The sequence below is a fragment of the Lissotriton vulgaris genome, chromosome 3_1 (genome assembly GCF_964263255.1).
Source record: "Lissotriton vulgaris chromosome 3_1, aLisVul1.2, whole genome shotgun sequence".
NCBI classification, from domain to species: Eukaryota; Metazoa; Chordata; class Amphibia; order Caudata; family Salamandridae; genus Lissotriton; species Lissotriton vulgaris.
In genome coordinates this window covers 979,902,783-979,922,946 of record NC_141689.1, presented here as the reverse complement: position 1 = coordinate 979,922,946, position 20,164 = coordinate 979,902,783, and the positions used below count along the sequence as shown (strand labels likewise).

At 49.7% G+C, this 20,164-nt stretch overlaps 1 protein-coding gene across 4 annotated transcripts in view; it reads left to right on the top strand.

Moving 5' to 3' along the window:
* VPS13A (vacuolar protein sorting 13 homolog A) overlaps window positions 1-20,164 on the top strand; it is a 2,146,181-nt gene that overhangs the window by 1,042,280 nt on the left and 1,083,737 nt on the right. For all 4 annotated transcript variants that reach the window (XM_086961343.1, XM_086961342.1, XM_086961345.1 and 1 more), the window contains one exon: window positions 8,585-8,864. In XM_086961343.1, the coding sequence (XP_086817469.1) occupies window positions 8,585-8,864 (280 nt within the window). The remainder of the gene's footprint in view (window positions 1-8,584; window positions 8,865-20,164) is intronic.

Genomic DNA, 20,164 nt, shown 5'->3' with positions numbered 1-20,164 from the left:
CAAGGGCCCCGACTCATCCCTCCCTGCAGTAACACAGGATCACTCCCGATCCCTGCGTTCGAGCCACGCCAGTAGTTTCATGCATTTGTCCACCTCGTCGTATATTCAATGTTGCGTGGCGAGGGAGTAGGTGCACTCCTCACCCTCCGCCAGCGAGCGGAGTTCCTTTTGCTTGAGGGCGAGCTCATGAGTGCTCCATCGAGGGATTCATCTTTAAGGCGCCATGGGTCTATCCTAGGGAAGGCGCCCTAGCAGTTATCGCCCATTTGAGAGTGACGCCCACTGGTGAATGGTCAGAAATTCCCCGAGCCATGATACAGGAGTCCGCAAAGTTGCCCAGTTGGTCCCCCCGGGCAAAGAGATGATCTATTCTGGAGAAGGACCCATGTCTAGCGGAGTAGAAAGTGTAGTGCCTTCGGGAGGGGTGATGTGTGCGCCATATGTCACTAAGACCCATTGATGTGTCCATGTGCCTTTAGTTACAGTTGACAGGGCGTTACGGACTAGAATCCCCACCCCCTGGAGCCAGACGTGAACCCCGAATGGGCCACCATCTTATAGCCGAATCGGTCCAGGACCCTGCATTTGTTACCCTGTAGATGAGTCCTCCTGTAGGAGCACTATGTCTGGAGAGTGGCTTCTCACATGCTGCAACACCAATGTCCACTTAATTTTATTGCCCAGTCCATTGACCTTCCACGTCCATATCTTTGTGTGTCTGGTCGCCCATTCAAGTATAAGGGTCTAAGTTGTCTTGGATCCTTTGCATACTTACCCAATTAAACAACCGAACATTTGAATTCGAGACGCCAAGAGCCAAACACAAATATCCCCACAAACCCCTTCCCCCAACCCATCCCGTACCCCACTCCCTGCTAAGTGGGCCCCCACCCACCCACCTGTTAAACTCGCAGAGTACCTGTCGCCCCATCATCCCCAAATCAACAGAACGAGGGAACATAAGCCTGCATCTGCAGAAGAAGACATACTTTGTCAACTGAGTGCACACCCCATGGATGGATCGTGTTTACCAGACCCTACCCCCCCAACCCCCAGCCCTCTGAGGTAGTGCCGGAGTCCTTGAGTGTTCACCATTAGGCCGAATACAAACCCAAAACTTACAACTTTGGAGAAGGCCACCGTCTCTGATACTCTCACCCGTCTTCCACCGAAAAGGCCAGGACCCAGGAGGCACGCCACCCCCCCCTTCCTCTCATATACAGATCGCCCCATGATGGCACTCCCACTATAGTCATTTGAGTGATGTCTGCTCGTTCTGTTGGGACTCTCGTGGTAGAGTGTTGCTGTTCTGGGTCCCCTGGCCCGTACGGTTATGGGTCGATCGCCGTGCACCACTCTGTTGGCCCACGGTACGCCAGCCCTCCATCCAGTCGTTCGCCTCAGCCGGTGAGTCGAAAAAGTATGCCTTTTCGCCATCCAGAACTTTAAAGTCGCGCAGGGTACAACATCATATACTTTACTCCTTGGTCTCTGAGGGCTCTCTTGAGACCTCCGAATGATCTGCGCTGAACGTTTAACGTGAAATCTGTGAAGAAGCTAATTGTGGCATTGTCCAGCTGTAGGTCTCCGAACACCTGCGATGCCTGCAGGATGGCATCTCTGTATCTATAGTTCAGGATCCGGGCAATGATGGTGCGTGGAGGGGCCCCAGGCTTGGGCCTACCCCCGCCCCCCCCACCAGCGCATGATGGGCCCGCTCCACCGAGAAGAAGTTAGATAGGCGCTTCGGCTTAAGATGTTTAAGTAACAGATCCTCCACAAAGCAGTCTGTAGACGGGCCCTCCATGCCCTCCGGGACCCCCACAATGTGGATATTATTGTGCTGCACCCGGCCCTCCTGATCTTCCAGGCCCTCGGCAATGTCCACTTGATTTTTCGTAAGTGACGCAACCTGCTCCTCGAGTCTCTTTGTTTTGGATTGAGGGCTGCCGATGCCGTTTTCTGCCTTTGCAACCTTGTCTAGCATCTTACTAAAGTCTGCGTGGAGTAAGTTAACTTCTTCAGTTACTGAGTCCAACTTGGGTTCCATGGTGCCACGCATCTCTTTTATGGCACCACGCATCTCTTTTATGGCCAACATAATGTCCCTGAGCGATGGGTCAGGCACGTCATCGGCCGCCTCGCTTTGCTGGCTCCCGCCTCGGTGGTCTTCCTCCCTTCCCATGTTGACCGTGTATTTGTCAATGTGGTTTGTTTGGCCCTGTGCTGGCGGTCTGTTGCGGCCCATGACTTTGAAGTCTGCCTCGGTGGTCGACTCGGCCCACTGGTCACCCTGGTCAGAGACCTCACTCTCCCAGGCCCGTCCGAGGCACCCATGGGGATGTGGCGAGTATCGCACCGCGAGGTCCCTTGGAGCTCGATTCAGTGCACGCTGACTGGCGCTGTGCCCCACCCAGCCGATCGCAATGTCTCTGGATCTCATGTGGCGTATCCCGCTCCTGGTTGAGGCAGCAATCAGATGGCACACGTCGCCCCCCAGGCCGGTGACACTCGTGTGTACCTATGTGCAGTTCGGGCCCAGATGAACCTGAGAGGTTCTCTGATATTGCAGCGTAGGGGTCTCCGTGCAGCACAGGGGTTAGCTCGCTCTGCCACACCGGTTACAAAGCCTCAGTTCTCGTACGAGCCAGCTCCAATCCCTTCAATGCTCTCCCAATAGGGGCGACCCCCCACACTCAAAACGATCCAGGCGCTGCGCTCCAGTACCCGTAAATGGACTGGCTGTCATCTCACCGCAGCTGCCTCCGCAGTCCCCGCCGTGGTGGGACTGTAGTTGTGTGCCCTGACGTGCGGTCGTGTACTGTGCCCGTTGCTGCTACCACCGTCTGATGCAGTTTATGTCCTGCAAACTCTCACGACCATACCGCCCAAGGCCACCATCTGACTGCAACCGGTGCAGTGGCGCTGCTCTCCAACACCTCCATGTCGCTGTCTGGGCCTCACGCCCGTGTCTCTCTTGTGAGAAGTTGGTCTGATATGCAGTGCTCACTATTCTAGTGATCACTATGTATCAGTCCAAACGACCCTTATTGATGATTGGTTGTAAGTCAACCTTATAGACCAGCTATCCTAGTAGCATGGACAAGAGCAGTCTTTAGGCTAAACTCTAGAGGGCGTGTTAAGCCAGCTGTTATACCATCACATATACCCCTTGAACACCAAGTGAAAGGACACCACACAAGTTGTTATGAAAATAAAAGGATATTTATTTAGACACAACAGCCCTGGACTCTTTATGAGGACAGGGCTCTAAGCACAATACAAAGCTCTTAAAGAAATTCTGAAAGTCGCACAATTTACACAAATGCCCGAGGGGCACGGAAAACCATATACTACAAAAGTGGAATGCGAAATTACTAGCAGGTAAGTACTACTCTCAAAGACTTTAGAAACGCTAGACCTACAATGCTGAACCCTTGGATTAGAAGCAGGAGGCCTAGGGACGTCGTTTGCAGAGTGGAAACTCTCACGCGTAATGCGGGACAAAGTCTATGGTTGCTAGAAATTTACAAAGTTAGTGTTCTCGGGCGAACCCGACTAGGTAGGTCAAAAACGAAAGTGAATCTAGACACTTAGAGAGTTGGTCTACGCTGGAGCACCGTGGTACTCGGTTTACCTAGCCCAGGGGCTGCGGCTGCATAGGGTTCAAGTGTTGTCGGGTTTCCTCGTTGACGAACCAGGAGCCTGAAGTGGAAGTTGCTGGCAGGCGACCAGTGAAGATGTTCCGGGCCGATCCAAGGACTGGATCAGCTGAAGAGGGTACCTGTAAGCAGAGGGGACCAAGTTCTGAATCACTAGCCAGTGATTAGATGGGCACCAGGATGGCACCGGATGGAGTCACCTCGACCAGGTGAGTGGGCGACGCTGGGCTCTGCAGTCTCTCGGACCAGGAGGCGTTGTCGGAGACCAGGTTGGAGGTGCGAGCTGTCCCACGAAGGTATCTGCTGTCGGCGATGCTGGACCCAGGATTGGGGCAACAACTCTTGGCAAATGCAAGCCCACGCGGTGGACTCAAAATGGCGTCTGGAGTGGACCAGGAGGGTCCGGGGTGCTCCTCTGTTGGAGGGGAGCAAGGGCCAGCCTGGAGCAACCAGACCAGCGATGGAAGTGTCGTCATTCGTCGTCAAGAGGGCTACAAGCCAGCAGGCAAGTGGCCGGACAACGCGGTGAGCAGCAAAGAGCAGAAGGGCCCCACGCAGATCTCGTGGATGCTGGGGGACTGGACTTCGGTGCTGGAGCTGCTCAGGGTTATGGCTTCTCAAACCCCAAAGCACTCACTCGAGGATCCCTCGGCGGTCGTGCTGGATAAGCGTCGTGCAGTTCTGAAGATGGCCGGTCCCTCGAGGTCTCGTCACACCCACGGATCTCAGCTGGGCTGATGATGTAGGTAGAGGTCAGAGGTGCCAGGGAAGCCGGGTCTCTTCGTGCTGGTCGGTCTGGTTCCGGAGGAAGGACGTGCAGCAAACCGCAGTGTTCTTAGTTGGTGCCCGCAGTTGCAGGGTGACTACTCCTTAGTCACAAGGGAGAAATCTTAGGAAGAAGTCTTGAGTTCCTTTCATAGAAAGTAGTTTCAGGATTCAAAGATGATCTAATTTGGAAGGGTCCCCGCTCCCACCTTTATACTAAAGAAAGGGGCTGGTACGGGACTAGGTCCTGCCCATGGGTGGGACCAGGAAGGGGGGTGGTTACACCCCTCTCCCATGCCGGACTTTCCCCAGCTCAGGGGCTGGTGTGCCCCTGGAACTGGTTCAAACTGGTAGATGCATAGTGAGCACCGGGGTGCCACTTGCAGTCACCTTCCTATTCAGCCCTGCCTACCTAGGATACACAAAACCCTGTCTGGGATGGTGCTAGCACCGCCCCTGACAGGAAACCCTTTGTCCAAGCTCCCCTCGCTGGAAGGACTCCCAGCTGCAGGGGGTCAGACTTCTGCCTGTGGTGGCAGCATCCATTTTGTGATGCTGAGGCTCGAGTTAACTTTAACCGGGGTTCACAGTTACATACATGTCGTGTCCCTCTAGAAGGGTGGAATGCTAACCCCGTCGCCAGAATTGGCGAGGGGTTAGTATTCCAATTCGTATGACACCTTACTCGACATGTTTTGATAAAGCGATACCAAAGATAACAAATAACCGCGAGGATTATAATGCACTTAAGAGTATATGGTACGCGTTATCATAGAACAGCTATTAGGACTTGGTTCCGCAAGCTGCAGACGGGCTCAGCTCATGCCAGAGCACCATCTCACATAATTCCAAGCACTCTGCCTTCAGGATTGATAAGGCCTGCCATAGGAGTGACTGATAGGAATACATGTGTCTATTTTAGGGTTAGATATAGGTATAGTATATCTACAGCAAAGAGTGATTACACCACTTTGCCCCAGCTGTCGTGCAGCCAGTTGTGTCAGATTTAGATGGCCAGCCAGGGGTGGCACAATACATGCTGCAGCCCCTGGTAGGCCCTGGGTACACCTATGCCCTGAGTTACAGCGTCTGATAAGGTGGCCCAGTACCAATTGGTTAATGCACCTAAGGTACACGTGTCAATTTAGTGAGAGAACAGCAAGGCTGTGGGTCTGATTAGCAGGCCCACAGCCAGAGAAGTCGTAAACCAGTGAAGCAAAAAGCAAAAATCTGGGGTGATCATAGGATTGCAGACCCTACTCTCCTACATCTCTCTCTCTCTCCAGGCGGGGAGCGTCAACACCAGGCCGTCTCCCCCCTGGCTCGTTAGTTGATTGGCCCCACCAGGCTCCGTCCGCTTGGGTTCTCAGGTCGATGCCTCATTCGCGCCACCCCAGCCGCTCTGTATTGTTCCCAACGGCGCCCTCTGACGCCGCCGTTAACAGTAGCTCAGTATTAGACGCGGGGCCAGCCGCGGCGCTCCTACCTTTTGACGCGCACGGCACTCCCCAGCCCCATGTCATCACCAGTTCCCAGGAGTGCGTCAGCCCCTACGACCCGGGGTCCTCCTCAGAATAAGCCACTGCCCCCGGGACCAACACTCTTGAGCCGTCACAGCTCCGCACCGCAACCGTGAAGTAGTGTGGCTCACTGGTTAGAGGCGGCAGACCCGAGAGCAGAGGACGGCCCGGGACCAGGGTTCGATTCCCGACGCGGCAGGTTTCTGGACCAGGGTCAGCGGACTCGATAATTCTCTCGCCTCGGTGCCCACTCTGATCAGCGATCACACTCGGCAACTCTGGGCACTAGCTTGCCTCATCTTCACTAACGGCCCCACCAGACCGCCGGGGATGCCTGGTCTCACCCTGGAGATACCCATTAAGGGACCATCTCTCAGGGAATCCAGGAAGGGTTTCGCAGCGGTCGAAGCGCGAAGGTACCCCTTCGGGAGTGATTCCAGCGCTATATAAGCACACAATTAATTAATTAATTAACCGCCCCCAGCAGCCTCCCGGTACCCTCCGTCTGGTACGAGGCTTCAGTAACGGAGCTCGGCGGTGGCGGGTGCCATTTTCTTTCTTCTGTACTCGCGACCCAAGCTCCCGATCGGCGGCCGGGGATCACCTGCACTCGGATTGTTTCAGTCTGAAATGCTGTCCGCCACCTCCCCACAGCTTCACAAGGCGGTATGTGCCTTTTTTGGGACCGGATGATGTTGGATTATGGGTGTATTTTTAGGATCTGCTACCGCAGCTCTCCTAGTGTGCGACCATCTTCCTTGGCTGCAGGCCACGCCCTCGCACTTGACATCGTTTGACCTGCATCCTGAAGTCTGTGATGTTATCCAGGCTGCCAGGCTTCCCTCCACTAAGACGGTATATGCCTGTTGATGGAACAAATTTGTGGCAAGGTGCACAGCAAAGGCTGTGGATCCCCTTTCTGCTCCTCTTTCTGAGGTTTTCTTGTTCCTCCTTTCTTTGGCCCAGGAGGGCTCTTATTTGGGCACTCTAAAGGGCTACCTCTCGGCCGTTTCAGCCTTCCTTAGGCTTCCTGATCAGCCTTCTCTTTTCAAGTCCCATGTTGTAAATCGTATCCTTAAGGGTATTATTCATCTTTTTCCTCCTGTTCCCTTCTTAATGCCCCAGTGGGACTTGAACTTGGTTCTTACATATCTTATGTGGGCTCCCTTTGAGCCGATACATAACTGTCCTCTCAGGCTTCTAACTTTGAAAACTGCCTTTCTGGTGTCCATCACCTATGCACGCAGGGTGAGTGAGCTATAAGCTCTTTTTTCCAAGCCTCGCTTTCTGTTTGTTCATTCGGAAAAGGTCGTCCTCAGAACTAGACCTTCCTTTATTCCCAAGGTGGTTACTTCTTCCCACATTTGCCAAACCATCAGTTTGCCACGTGATTTGTCGTGTCTTTCCCTTCATCCCTCTACCAGAGGCCCCCTTTTGCTGCCTTTCCTTCAGGGATGACTGGCAAAACTTTTTGGGGATAATTCTACGTGAAGGAATCTGCGGCTAGAATCGCCTCTACCAGATACATAGTTACCGAAGGTAAGTAGCTTGTACATCTGTAAGAAACATAGGTTAGTTATAGATTACCGCTCCACCGATCCTCCCTGTTCTGCGAGCTGACTTCTAGGGTTTAGGACTTCCTTTCAGGGCCCTAGTTTTGTATACCAGTGGTCAGTGTCTTGCATGGCTCTGCGCCTCTGGCATGGAAAGTCAAGTACAGAACTGATGCAGCGTGCGAGGGCGACTATGTAGCAACCTGAACGTCATTCCGGCAACCACGACGCCAATGACTAACGCAGAGTCGACCGATGCCACCTATCACCGCACAGGGGTACTGCTTACGAAAAACTTTCAGGATCCAGTCTGGCAGTAATTCTAAGGTAAGGAATCTAGAACTTACCTTCTGTATCATTACAGAAGGTAAATAACTTGTTTGTTCCACCCTCACCACAGATATATATGGTGTTTGGGACCTGATCATGTCTCTGACTCCTTCTCCAGCATGCACCCTAAAACCATTATGGGGAGAGAGGCATTTAATATTTCTTTCCATTAAGATGTTGTTTTTTACCCAGAGGCAGCTTGTGTGCAAGATCGTTTCAATGATGGTTTTGCACAGAGGCAAAGCCGCCATAAGTGTTGTCGGTCAGACATGGATAAATGGAGTAGATTTGACACTATTTGTGACAGCATCGCCAGTGCCCAGTCAGTTTCCTGAAAATGCATATGATGGCTCCTTAGCCATCTGAAAATTGTCTTTCTCTAACACTCTTAAGTGGGGCAAGGAATTAGCGGGCAGGTTGAACAAGACGTTTAGCTAACAGGCATACTATTACAATCTACCCCCTCTTATTCAGTCCCCTTTTCTTGACATTTGCCCAGGCTAGTAAAGGGTGAGATAGAAATAGTTTTGGTGTGCATTAGGGGGTACCTGTTGACCAGTCAACTGTGTGATCTGAGCTATAACCAACATAAATATCTTCGCCAATTTCCCCCTGTTGCACATCAGTAATTAGCATTTTAAATATGATATATGCATACGTTTGCAAAATACGAATTTGCAAGAACCTTTATCTTTTTTTCATGATGCAAACTTGTTAAAATACAACTTTTGGTGTGTTTTGTTTTCAACTGCAGATCAGTACTGTCTTTGCGGCCATTAAAGGAGGACTATGAAATGTGTGATGGAATTATCTTTGCCGAAATCTGGAAGTATGATGGAGCATTATTGCAGAAGAAATGCCAACATTCTAAATCAACTGGAGATTCACTTATTATCAACATTGTGACATTAAAAGACGTACTGGTATCTTCAGCATCAACAGAGGATAAATTTGACTTGCCCTATGTCATCCATCTCTGGCCTACAGTTGTGCTCCGCAATCTACTGCCGTATGAAATTACATATTCCCTTGAGGTAATTAATTCTGATTTGCTCTTTAGAAGATAGTGGTTGATGTAAGCTGTTTGCGAATGTAAAATGAGATTGGCCGTTTTTTCACCTGTAGTATCCATTATTGTGTTTCTACAGATTTAAAATTCTTACTCTCATAAGTCTTTCTGGAAGATACACCATCATTAAAATTCTTGACTTGCTTTAAAATGAAAAAAACTAAATCTATTTCTTTTCTTATTAGCACCACTTATCCCCTCCATGGCATGGTACGAAATTTAAAGGATGCCTGTACAGTGGTGTGATCAGTGGAATGTATTTTAATGTCTTTATGGAAAGACTTCACTGATTCTTAGATACCTATCAACGCTTACGCAGTACTCTACTAGGCAACAAATACAGTTATGTGCCAGTTGCAGATTATTCACTGTTTATATACCCCTGGAATCCACTCAGTGACTTTAGTCTTTATTTTCACAACTGAGGCCATACAGAACTAGATGTACCCAATCCAGTATACATTCCTCAGGTGTTTTCTCAGGAAAAGATGGGCTATATATTATTGCTGCCTACACACAAACCCTTTCTTCTTTTCCAAACTACCAGGTGTACGGACTTAATCTTGTGTTGGCGTGTTCGTTTTCACAAGAAATTTTAAATATGTCTCTTGTGTTTTTTTCTTTCATAATTCCCAATCATGGTTTCTACTAGGACAGTGTTTTTTATGTTGCTTTAATCTTTCCCATGGACTGTTTAATCACATATCCAAATGCTCCACTGCCTGATTTACTTGGGACCGAGATTTAGCAGTGACTGCAAAACCTATATAATTTGACTTTGAACACCAGGAAGGACTGAAATGGAAGATCACTTGGAGATCCACACCTTTTCAAGTTTTCAGAAATGTACACCAGAAGTCCAGATGCCACCAATTAAACTTGTACACTTGCTACCCCTCCCCATAAGATATCAACCCTTGGCAAGCACTTACAATCCCTTCAATGTGGATGATAGTCTGATGAAATAAAGACACTGCTCACAAAAAAGAGCTGCATAAAAGCCTAAGTGGTTTTCCTCCATTTTGTAAGCCACCACTTTGGATTGTTGATAGCTTCAGAAGCCTGTAGATTTTTCACTGCCCTCTTTGCCTTCTTGCGAGGCACAACTCTGTTGTTAGCATCCCACTCCTTAGGACTCTGAGTTGATGGGTGCATAAACGGTTCAGACCTCCTCAGTCTCTCTAACACTAAATTAGTTTGAATTCTTCAAGGCAACATTTTGTAGTTGTGGAGTAGGGTCATGCTCCTTCAAATTCTCTAATGCACCTGTATCTATCCATACTGCTAGTGCTCAGTGTTCATTCACCACTCCACTTGTAAACATCATTACCATGACATATTCACTGGAGTTTCAGCCTTAGTGTTGTGTTTCGTTTTGTTTCATAATCTTTATTCGAATTCCAAGAATTCATAAAAGCATGTACACAATTATCATAAAAAAACGTATAAAATTAATTGAATCATAAAGGCATAATTATACAGATTAATATACAGAGAAAAAGACTCAGACATTGTCCATCATTTTACGGGCTCGAACAGCGATTCTCAAGAAAGTGCAAGTGCGACAGATTATCTCCTCATTGTCCAAGGAAAGCAGTGTTGTGTTAATAGTATCTGTTCCTGAACTTATCATATTGCCACTTGGATGATTGTTGGAACAACCGATTAAAAGTGTTTACCTCCGTTGTGGCAGAAACACATCTCATTAAATAAATCTTATTTTAGAAATCCAGTTTTGAACCTTTGAATTAGTTTTATGTTGAGATCTGGGATGAAGCCCTTGGTGCATAATGAGCCAGCTTCTCTTTATTACGGATGAGGCACACTAAGTGAGTATATGTGGTCCTAAGAACTTCCATGCTGAATGCTATGTATTCTCATGTTCCTGACACTAGAGAATGAGTTACCTTCTCACCTGCTTCAAATGTAGTTCTTGAGCCAAATATTTGCACCTACAAATTGACTAATAATTTGCAAGTAAGATGCTGTCTGAATCTGACCACCTCTTCTAGGCCTCTTTCATCTCTTGCAGTATTCCAGGTTTGACAAATACATTTCTTATCTGCAGGCCACATATTCTCTAGAATACACAGCACAGCTCCAGGCAAATCCCTCTTTTTATTTAGTGTGGAAGAAGCTCTCTCGTACTAGATTGAAGCCTTGGTTGTTCTCCTTCACACCACCAGGCACAAAGTTCAAATGGTTGGGAAACAGGTTTAAGGAAGCTTTCATGTTATCCTTTTTCATAGTGTTTCTCGCCATTACTTTTTTACAGGCAGGTCTGCTTATGCTCTGCTGTATGTAATCTAGTGGGCAATGCAACCAGTCCTTCCCTGCCTTGTAAGGAAAGGACGTTCTCCAAATTGCCTATGGCGTAATGTGTAGGCAGGTAATGGTCTCTTAGGTATATACCCGATAAGTCTTATGAACCAACTATAAGCAGTCCGGGTACAAAGATGTGCCAAGACAGTACCCCATTGCTGCGTATTTGAAGCTACAGCACCCAGCCGCTTCCGTTCCTTTGTCATTATCAGATGTCTACACTCATGATACAGTGGTGTGTCAATTGGTTCCAGTAGTAACAACAGTTTTAATTTTATTTCACTTGTTCTGTGCTCACAAAATGAGCAACAGACATCTAGGGTTCCAAAATTATGACACATGGAAGGAGGTTTTGTCAAAAACAGATACCATGTGTGTTGTATTTAGGGCCTAGGAGTCCTTCATGATAACTGAAACAGAAAACTTTTCTTAATTTGATCTTCACGGTTTACTCTAGGGAAGGAAGATTGATTGGCCACAATGGTTGAGGAACAGACTATCCTCTCCAATGTAATTGGAGAATTTTTGTTGGGACCTGAACCAAAATGTCATGAAAAGAAATAATGAAGGATCATATGTGCATTCTTTTGAAAAGAAGAGAAATTAATTTTTATAGCCAGAGGGATGGCCAGAGCCAGTGCTGGAAATTTTTAAAAAAGAAATTCAGAAAACCTTTAGATTAGATTATAATAAGTTACGGGTGTAGTAGTGATTGCTATTTAAAAAAATCCAGGCTTCTGTCGGTGTTGGGTAAACTGAGGTCTCAGGTTAGTAGACAAGCTGAAAGGGAGTAGCTAGACTGAACCTTTCGATATTTAAGACTTGATAAAGACGTGTTGTTCTCAGTTTTGATGTTTATCTTGGTATTATCTGAGTACATCTGGAATTGTCAACCTGTGTTGATTTAATAGTTGACTTTTAACGAATACCACACCAGATGTCCCACCGTTTCCTGGTGTTGGGGCGTCAAGAGTCCAAATTGAGACACACGCGGTGGCTTTGCATGCCTCAGTGGCGTCTTCCCCTCCTGGGGCGTCGGCGGACCCCTTGCCTTGCGCAGGGCCCTCCGCGGCGCTGCCGGTGGCTCCGGCGCCGACTGGTTCGGATCCAGGGTTGGAGGATGTGGTTCTGTTGGGGTGCAGCTTCTCCGGGGCACCTCCTTCAGGCCGCTGCGTCTTTGCCTCGCCGCAAACTCCTGCGGTAGTCCCTGTGGTGTCGCAGGAGGTCACCGGGGCTCGGGTCGCATCCCTGAGCCCCTCTCGGTCCTTTGACAAGGTGGTCCTGTCTAAGGCTGAGGTGACGCCGCTACAGCGCCGGCAGCAGCTGGACCGTGCTGAGCCAAGGTGGTCGGTGGACCCTCCCCGTCCCGCTCCGGGTCATGGCCGGTGAAGACCCCTCGTCCCTCTCCAGGCCCCTCTCGTTCCTCCCTACGGGCAGCTGCCTCTTCGGACGGCGAGTCGGACGTTGGATCGTCCCTGGCACCGCCACGTGGGTTGCTGAGCGATCTCCGCCTCATTCTGAGCCGCAGCTGGCGGAGGGCTTTGTGTCACTCCCCAGGCCCATCTCGTTCCCCCACACAGTCGGCTGCCTCGGCGGTGGTCGGGTCGGCGCCTCCCCGGCCCGGTTCGACTCCAGCTCCACTACTGTCTCCGCTCTGGTCTCCGGTGACTTGGAGGAACCTTGTCTGGCGACGCCGGATGGTGCCGACAACCTGCCTCAGGCAGCGGACTCTACGGCTCCGTGCAGGGGTCGTACCGCGGATTTGTCTTCGGACGCTCCTTCTCCGGAGGCAGGCTGTATCTTGGTGTCTTCCTCCCCAGAGACTGGTCACCGGTGTCGAAGGGTGGCTCCCCGCCCTTCCTGAGGCAGAGGTATTTGTCGCAAGAGCGGCAGGTCCCTCATTCTTCGGCTCCTTCTAACTTCCAGGTCTGACCCTTGCCTGTCCCGCTTGGCCTCGGTTAGTTGCAGCCGTCGCCCACGGAGGAGCTGCTTTCTCCACCTCGGGGCCCTACGGAGGCAGGTGCGGCCTTGGCTCATGCGGTGTCCACGGCTGTGGGCATCCTGCGCGATGGGTGACCCGGTGGCTCACTTTCCTACGGACCATCTATTGGAGATTTTCCACCAGGTCTGGTGGGAGGGAAATCTTACTTCCCTTTGAAGGTTCCCTCATTTCTTCCTTGAAGGGGGCTTGGAGGCGTCCTGCCTCAGGGGACCCAGTGCCTCAACATCTTCTGCACTGGCACCTCCCAGCGCCGCGTGACCGGGCATGCCTTTCCCTCCACCCCTCTGCCTCCAGTCCTCTTTTGCGGACTGCTTTCCGCTCCCTGCCGCCGCTGTTGACTCCGCCGTCCCTAGAGGCCTGCTGGCTGGACTCTTGGAGGCGCAACATGTTTGCCTCGACCAGCCTTGCCCTGCGGGCCGTGAACACCTTGTGTGTTCTGGCTAGGGCCACCTCCTGTTTGTGGGACTCGGCTGAGTCTCTTGGATCCGCAGCGTCCCAGGAGGGTGGTCAGGTGGACTTACAGCATCATGTGTTAGATGGCCGGGAGCTTGCGGCATTTATTCTCTGCTCTGGACATCTAAGGGGTGCTGGGCTGGGCCATGGCTTCCTCGGTTGCTCTCGGATGGAGTATTCCCTGAGAATATTCAGGAGCGACTCATCAAACTTCCGTTTGATGGCAGCCTGTTGTTCCATACCCTGGCCGACTCCGCCATCCAAAGGCTCTTGGTAGGGCCTCCGTCCTACTCCGCCGCCTTACCCTCCTCCTCCTCCGTCCCCTCCTCAGTGACACCAGAGTTGGGTTGATTCTGTACCTTCTTAGGGCGGTTGTTCTGGCTGTGGAGTGTGTTTTCTGGCCATTTGCGTTCCTCCTTGGGACTTTGAGAATGTTGGCTGCTGGATGGCCCTTTTGTTGATTATGTGTGTGTGTGTTCTTCCGTTGCTCGCAGACTTGGCCCTGAGATTAGGCCTTCTGCTTTTCTTGGGCTGCTTGTCAAGCCTTCCGGGGTGTTTTTTTCCCCCGTGGCTCTTTTGTTGCGGAAGTTCTTCCAAAAAGTGTTCCCATATCTTGGGACTTAACATGCCCTATGTGGGGTAGTGGTAGCTGTCATATGGCTTGCGCTCTGCTAGGGGGTTCTGGTTGCCTTCGGGTGCCTCTTCTCCATGGCGTTTATGTAGGTTGCTTTGCTTCCTGAGGTCATTTGCACGGCCACTCGTAGTGGTGTGCCCGGGCATCTCCTCCTCTCCTCTCCCTGCTCCTGTCCTGAGGTCTGGGATGATCCTGTGTTCTCCCTTACCAGGCGCCGCCTACTTGGCCTTCCTGGGGCCTCAGGCTGTTGTTCTTGCTTCTGGCGGCTTTTGACTGCCGGCGCTTTTCTGGCTGGCAGGTTGCTCTCCATCTGGTGTGGGTTTGCCTTCCTTTCCCTCGTTTCCTTGGGTGTTCTAGGCTTCTTCTTCTGCTCTTCCTGTCTTGGCATTGGGCGGCAGCTGTGTTGTCTTATGGGGAGTGCGGTGCTTCGGCCTCTCTGACCTTGCCTTTGGTTCCTCTGCTGTCAGTGTACGGGCCTCTTCAGCCTTCCTCTCCCTCCTACATCCTTTTGGGGTCAGTGGGGGGTCTGCTTGATGGATTCCCTTTGCCTGGCAGAGACGAGGTTATACCTGGTCCAAAGATCTGGTTCCCTGTGTTCTGTATCGGTTGGTGGGGTCCTTTCGCAGACCCTCCTCTCCAGGGGGTGTTGCTAGGGTATCTATTGTACGTGAAGTAATCTGCGGCTAGTAATCTCTATCAGATGTACGAGTTACTTACCTTCTGTAACGATGTATCTGGTAGAGATAATTCTAGCCGCGGATTTCTTCACGGCCCTCCCTTCCTCCCCTATTCTGCGAGGACACTTGGGTTGGTCTTCGGTACTCGCCTCCCGGTGGGGGGATGTATCTCCTGTGAGTGCCTTTTTTGTTCTTGACGGGTGGCTCCGCCTGGGGCGGTTCATTCCTCCTTTGGAGGATGGAGTTCCGGTGATCCGGTGCCCTGCTTCTCTGGCTACTCCAGGGTTGGGGGGGGATTGCTTTCAATCCCTGTCCTCTCTCCCTTCCATTCCTTCCATTTCTATCCTCTGATTAGGGGTCATCTGGCCATGTCTTGCCTTTGTCCCTTGTGGGTGGTTGCCCTCTATGTTGGGGTGGCTTGGAGGTTGTTGTCCCGGTCAGTCTTGGGACTGGTCCCCTTCCTTGCTCAGGATGGGGGTGGTGGGTATGAGAAGTTGGCCTGATATATGATGCTCACTAGTTCTAGTGATCACCTTGTATCAGTCCAAACAACCCTTATGGTGATTGGTTATAAGTCAACCTTATAGACCAGCTATCCTAATGGTAGCAGGGACAAAGCAGTCTTAGGCTGAACTCTTTTGGCATGTGAAGCCAGCTGTTTTACCACATATAACCCTTTGAATACCAAATGAAAGGACACCACACAGGTAGTTATGAAAATAAACAAGATATTTATTAACTAACATACACCTCTGAACTCTTTATGAGATCAGAGGGCTAAAAACATGACAAGACTCTTAAGAAAAATACGTTAAGTTGCACAAGTTACAATGTTGCCCTAGGGGCGCAACAAACCATATACTAAGTAAATGGTATAAGGAAGTCGATTAAAGGAATGGAGCTGTCCAGAGGCTGTAGGATTGCTGGGACTACACAACCCTAACTTTAGGTAAGTATTAGGAGGCCCACGGAACGCGTGTGCAGAGTGTGAACTCACACGCGAGATGCGTAACAACGTCTATGGACAGCACAGTTCAAGAAAAAGGTGAGTACAGACAATCCTGACTAGATAGGACTAAAACAACTGTGAAACTGGACACTAGGAGAGTCAATCTACCCTTGAGCACCGAAATGCTCTTGTTACCTCACCCACGGGGTGCGGGTGCATAGGTGCGAAGTTGTGTCGGGTTTCTGCGTTGAAGTCTATGGATCCTGAAAGAAAAGATGCTGCAGGCGACCAGGAGGAAGATGTCCGGTGTGATCCAAGGGTGGATCAGTGAAGCTGAAGACCTGAAAGCAGAGTTGACAATGTTCAAAGTCACTAGCCAGTGACTGGAGTGGAACCAGGAAGGAACCAGAGGCTGTCGTCGCGATCAGATGAAGAGTGGACGCTTGACTCTGCAGCCACGTGGACCAGGTTGTGTCTTCGACGACCAGGATGGAGGCACCAGCTGTCCCACACAGGCTCTCGCTGTCGGCGGTGTCGGATCCGGATTTGGAGTCAACAGGCCTTGGCAAAGGGAACCCACGCGGTGAGTGGAAAAGACGTCTGGTGCGGACCAGGAGGGTCCGGGGTGCCTCTCTTTTGGAAGGAAGCAAGGGCCAGTCTGGAGCAACCAGACCAGCGATGTTGATGTCGTGGATCGTCGTCTAGGAGGTCACTGGCCAGCCGGCAAGCGACCAGACAACGCGTCGAGCAGCAGACAGGCAGAAGGGACCCACGCATATCTCGTGGATGCTGGAGGGCTGGTCTTCGGTGCAGGAGCTGCTCGGGGCTGGGGCTTCTCAGTCCCCAAAGCACTTGGTCGAGGATACCTCAGAAGTCATGCTGGAAGCGAAGTGTAGTTTCTCCAAGATGGCCGGTCCCATGTGTCTCGTCGCACCCACGGATCTCAGCTGTGCTGCAGATGTAGGTAGAGGTCGGAGAGGTCTGGGAATCCGGGTCTCATCGGGCTCTGAAGTCTGGATCCTCGAGGGAAGACGACAAAGTGAAGCCGCTGGACGCTGATGGTGCCTGCTTGTGAAGGGTGGACACTCCTTGCCCACAAGGGAGATTTCTTCAGTCTTCTGTAGCAGAATGTCGAAGTCCAGAGTTTCTTCTTGCAGAATTTCAGTTCAGGATTAATCTGATTTGGAATGGGCCCAGCTCCTACCTTTATCCTGCTAAAGGGGGCTGTACTATCACTAGGTCCCTCCTATGGGTGGGACCAGAAAGGGGGGTGGTTACACCCCCTATCCTTTGTCCAGTTTCGCGCCAGAGCTGGGGCTGGAGTACCCCAGCAACTGGTTTGAACTGGTGTATGCGCAGAGGCACCTTGTGTGCCCCAGGCATGTCTCATTCCTTTCAGGCCTGTCCTACCTAATACACAAATTCCTGTCTGGGGTGGTGCTAGCACCCCCCAAGGCAGGAAACCCTTTGTCCAAGCCTTCCTCGCTGAAAAGACTCCCAGCAGCAGAAGGTCAGACTTGTGTCTGGTGGCAGCATCCATTTTGTGATGCTGAGGCTTGAGGTTAACTTTAACCGGGGTTCACAGTTAGGTACATGTCGTGTCCGTCTAGAAGGGTGGAATGCTACCCCCGTCGCCAGAATTGGCGAGGGGTAGTATTCCAATTCGTATGACACCTTACTCAACAGGTTTTGATAATGCTATGCCAAAGTTAGCAATAACCGCGAGGATTATAATGCACTTAAGAGTATATGGTATAGCGTTATCATGGAAACAGCTAAAGGACTTGGTTCGGAAAGCTGCAGACAGGCTCAGCTCATGCTAGAGCACCATCTCACATAATTCCAAGCACTCTGCCTCCAGGATTGTTAAGGCCTGCCATAGGAGTTACTTATAGGAGTATATGTGTCCATTTCAGGTTTAGATATATCTAAAGCAAAGGGTGATTACACCACCTTACCCCAGGTGATTGATCAGCCAGTTGTGTCAGATTTGGATGGCCAGCCAGGGGTGGCACAATACATGCTCCAGCCCCTGGTAGGCCTTGGGTTCACTTATGCCCTGGGTACCTATGGTACACTGTACAAGGACTTACAAGAGTGACGCAATACCAATTGATAAATGCACCTAAAGTACATGGATGTCAATTTAGAGAGAGAACAGCTAGGCTGTGGGTCTGATTAGCAGGCCCACAGCCAGGGAAAGTCGTAAACTAGTGAAGCAAAAAGCAAAAATCTGGGGTGACCATAGGATTGCAGACCCTACTCCCCTACAGTGGGTTTCCTACGTGTACCATGACTTTTACACATGTTCCTTGCCTCCGGGGCACAGGGGTGGGAGGCTGTCTATGTGCTGACAGGGTGGCTGTGCAGGGCTCTGCTTGTTTTTTCTTCTTTCTCTGCCTTGGGTTCTGCGGTGTTGACACTACTGTGGGTGGTGTTGTTAGTCATCGTTTCTTTCCAAATTTTCTGCTCTTCGCACACTGTTCCCATGCTTCCACAGTTTTTTATCTGGTGGTTCCGTGTTGTGGTGCGGAAAAGTTCTCAGAAGAAAACTGACGTAGACGCGCCAGGGCCGGTCTTATGTGACCTCACTGACGTCACATGCGCGGATGACGCCTGGGCGGAGTCGCGTGATGTCGCCCCGGCGCGCAGGGATAATGTGGCAAAAAAGTTTCCGGATCCAGTCTCACGCCTGGGAGTGAATCTACCTGAAGGAATCTGCGGCTATAATCGTCTCTTCCAGATACATCGTTACCGAAGGTAAGTATCTCGTACTTCAGGGTTGAATAGTTCTTGGAACATACTGATTATTTTCTTTGTATGACTACCAGGCCTGACTTATGCGTTTGATAAATGAACCAATTTTTTTCATGCTCTATTGCCTTATGCTATCCCTTTCTTGTAATCCTGCAACTAACCGTGTCTACTTTGAACAGTGAAATACATATTTAAGTTCTAGATTCTGGCATTTGTTTTACATTTAAGCAAGATCACATGTGTTGCTGGATTTTTACCTAGGCTGCTGTTCTCTTAGCATGCGTGTTCTAACTTGTTGAGAGTGTTACATATTTTGATTCATAACCCATCTAGTAGAAATAAATATTGATTATCTGCTCCTGATGACAAGGAATTCCACCTGTTGTAATTTTTTTAGCATCCTTGGATCTCTAGATTTTTTTGGGTGGCTCGAATGTCTCTTGCAACTTTTTAGGTTGTGTGTGAAATAGGAAGTTTGTTTTCATATTTCTGTATTGATCTTTGATGAAAGTCTCAGAGACTTTTAACACCATGTTGTTTTGAATTATTTCTTGCCATTCTTAGATATGCCTATGATTGCAAGGCTTTCCACACCAAATTGGCAGAGGGTGCTCCCAAACCATTGTGATGGACCGGTTTGAATAATTATTTATTAATTATATTGGTATTGGAGAATATATAATGATATGAGGATTAGGGGGATGCTCCTGGTTAGATTGAAAGATCTTCAAGTCATGTATAATGTGAGGGCCTTCGAGCTAACCGCAATTTATTTCAACTTACCCTACTTTCAAGAGGCCTATTCGTGCTCCATGCTAAGGTGGCAAGTGACCAAATTTCAAACCGAGAATGGGATTGCATCAGCCAGGCAGTTATCTAGAGGGTTAAAACAACCCTGGCTAGTCTGAGGCTACGCTTTATGAAGATGAGGGTGTTCCATCACCATCAAAGAACTTAAATGATAAACACAGAATCAATACAGTCAGTAGACCAAGATAAACTAAGGTGATGGCATTTTGGAAACCATCTTGAGTGAAAATGGTTTACTAATTTGTAATTGGAACGACTTCGTATGGCACTATATGATAAAATACACTTTTTATTGGTGCCAATAAGACATTCATTCACCACTTGGGTTAACCTGGATATGTGTGATGACTGAGACTGAGGCAGCTGAGGTTTCAGCAGTCTGAAGTTTAGATAAAAAGACTGTAGGCATGTCCAAGTACATAGTGTTTGCATAGTGAAATCAAAAGGAATCTGTGAAGAGAAAATTATTTCCAAGTCCTTGTTAGCTTGAGGGACCAGAGACTGTGAATCATAGGCAAGCAATGCCAGGTTGCAAACTTTGAAACTGAAATTAGACGAGGGTCCTCAGGCCAATGTTTAGTTTAGTGGATGGCTATCTACAACATCTGTTACTTCTAGTGTGTGTGATCAAACACACTAGAAGAAGTAGAGACCTTATAAT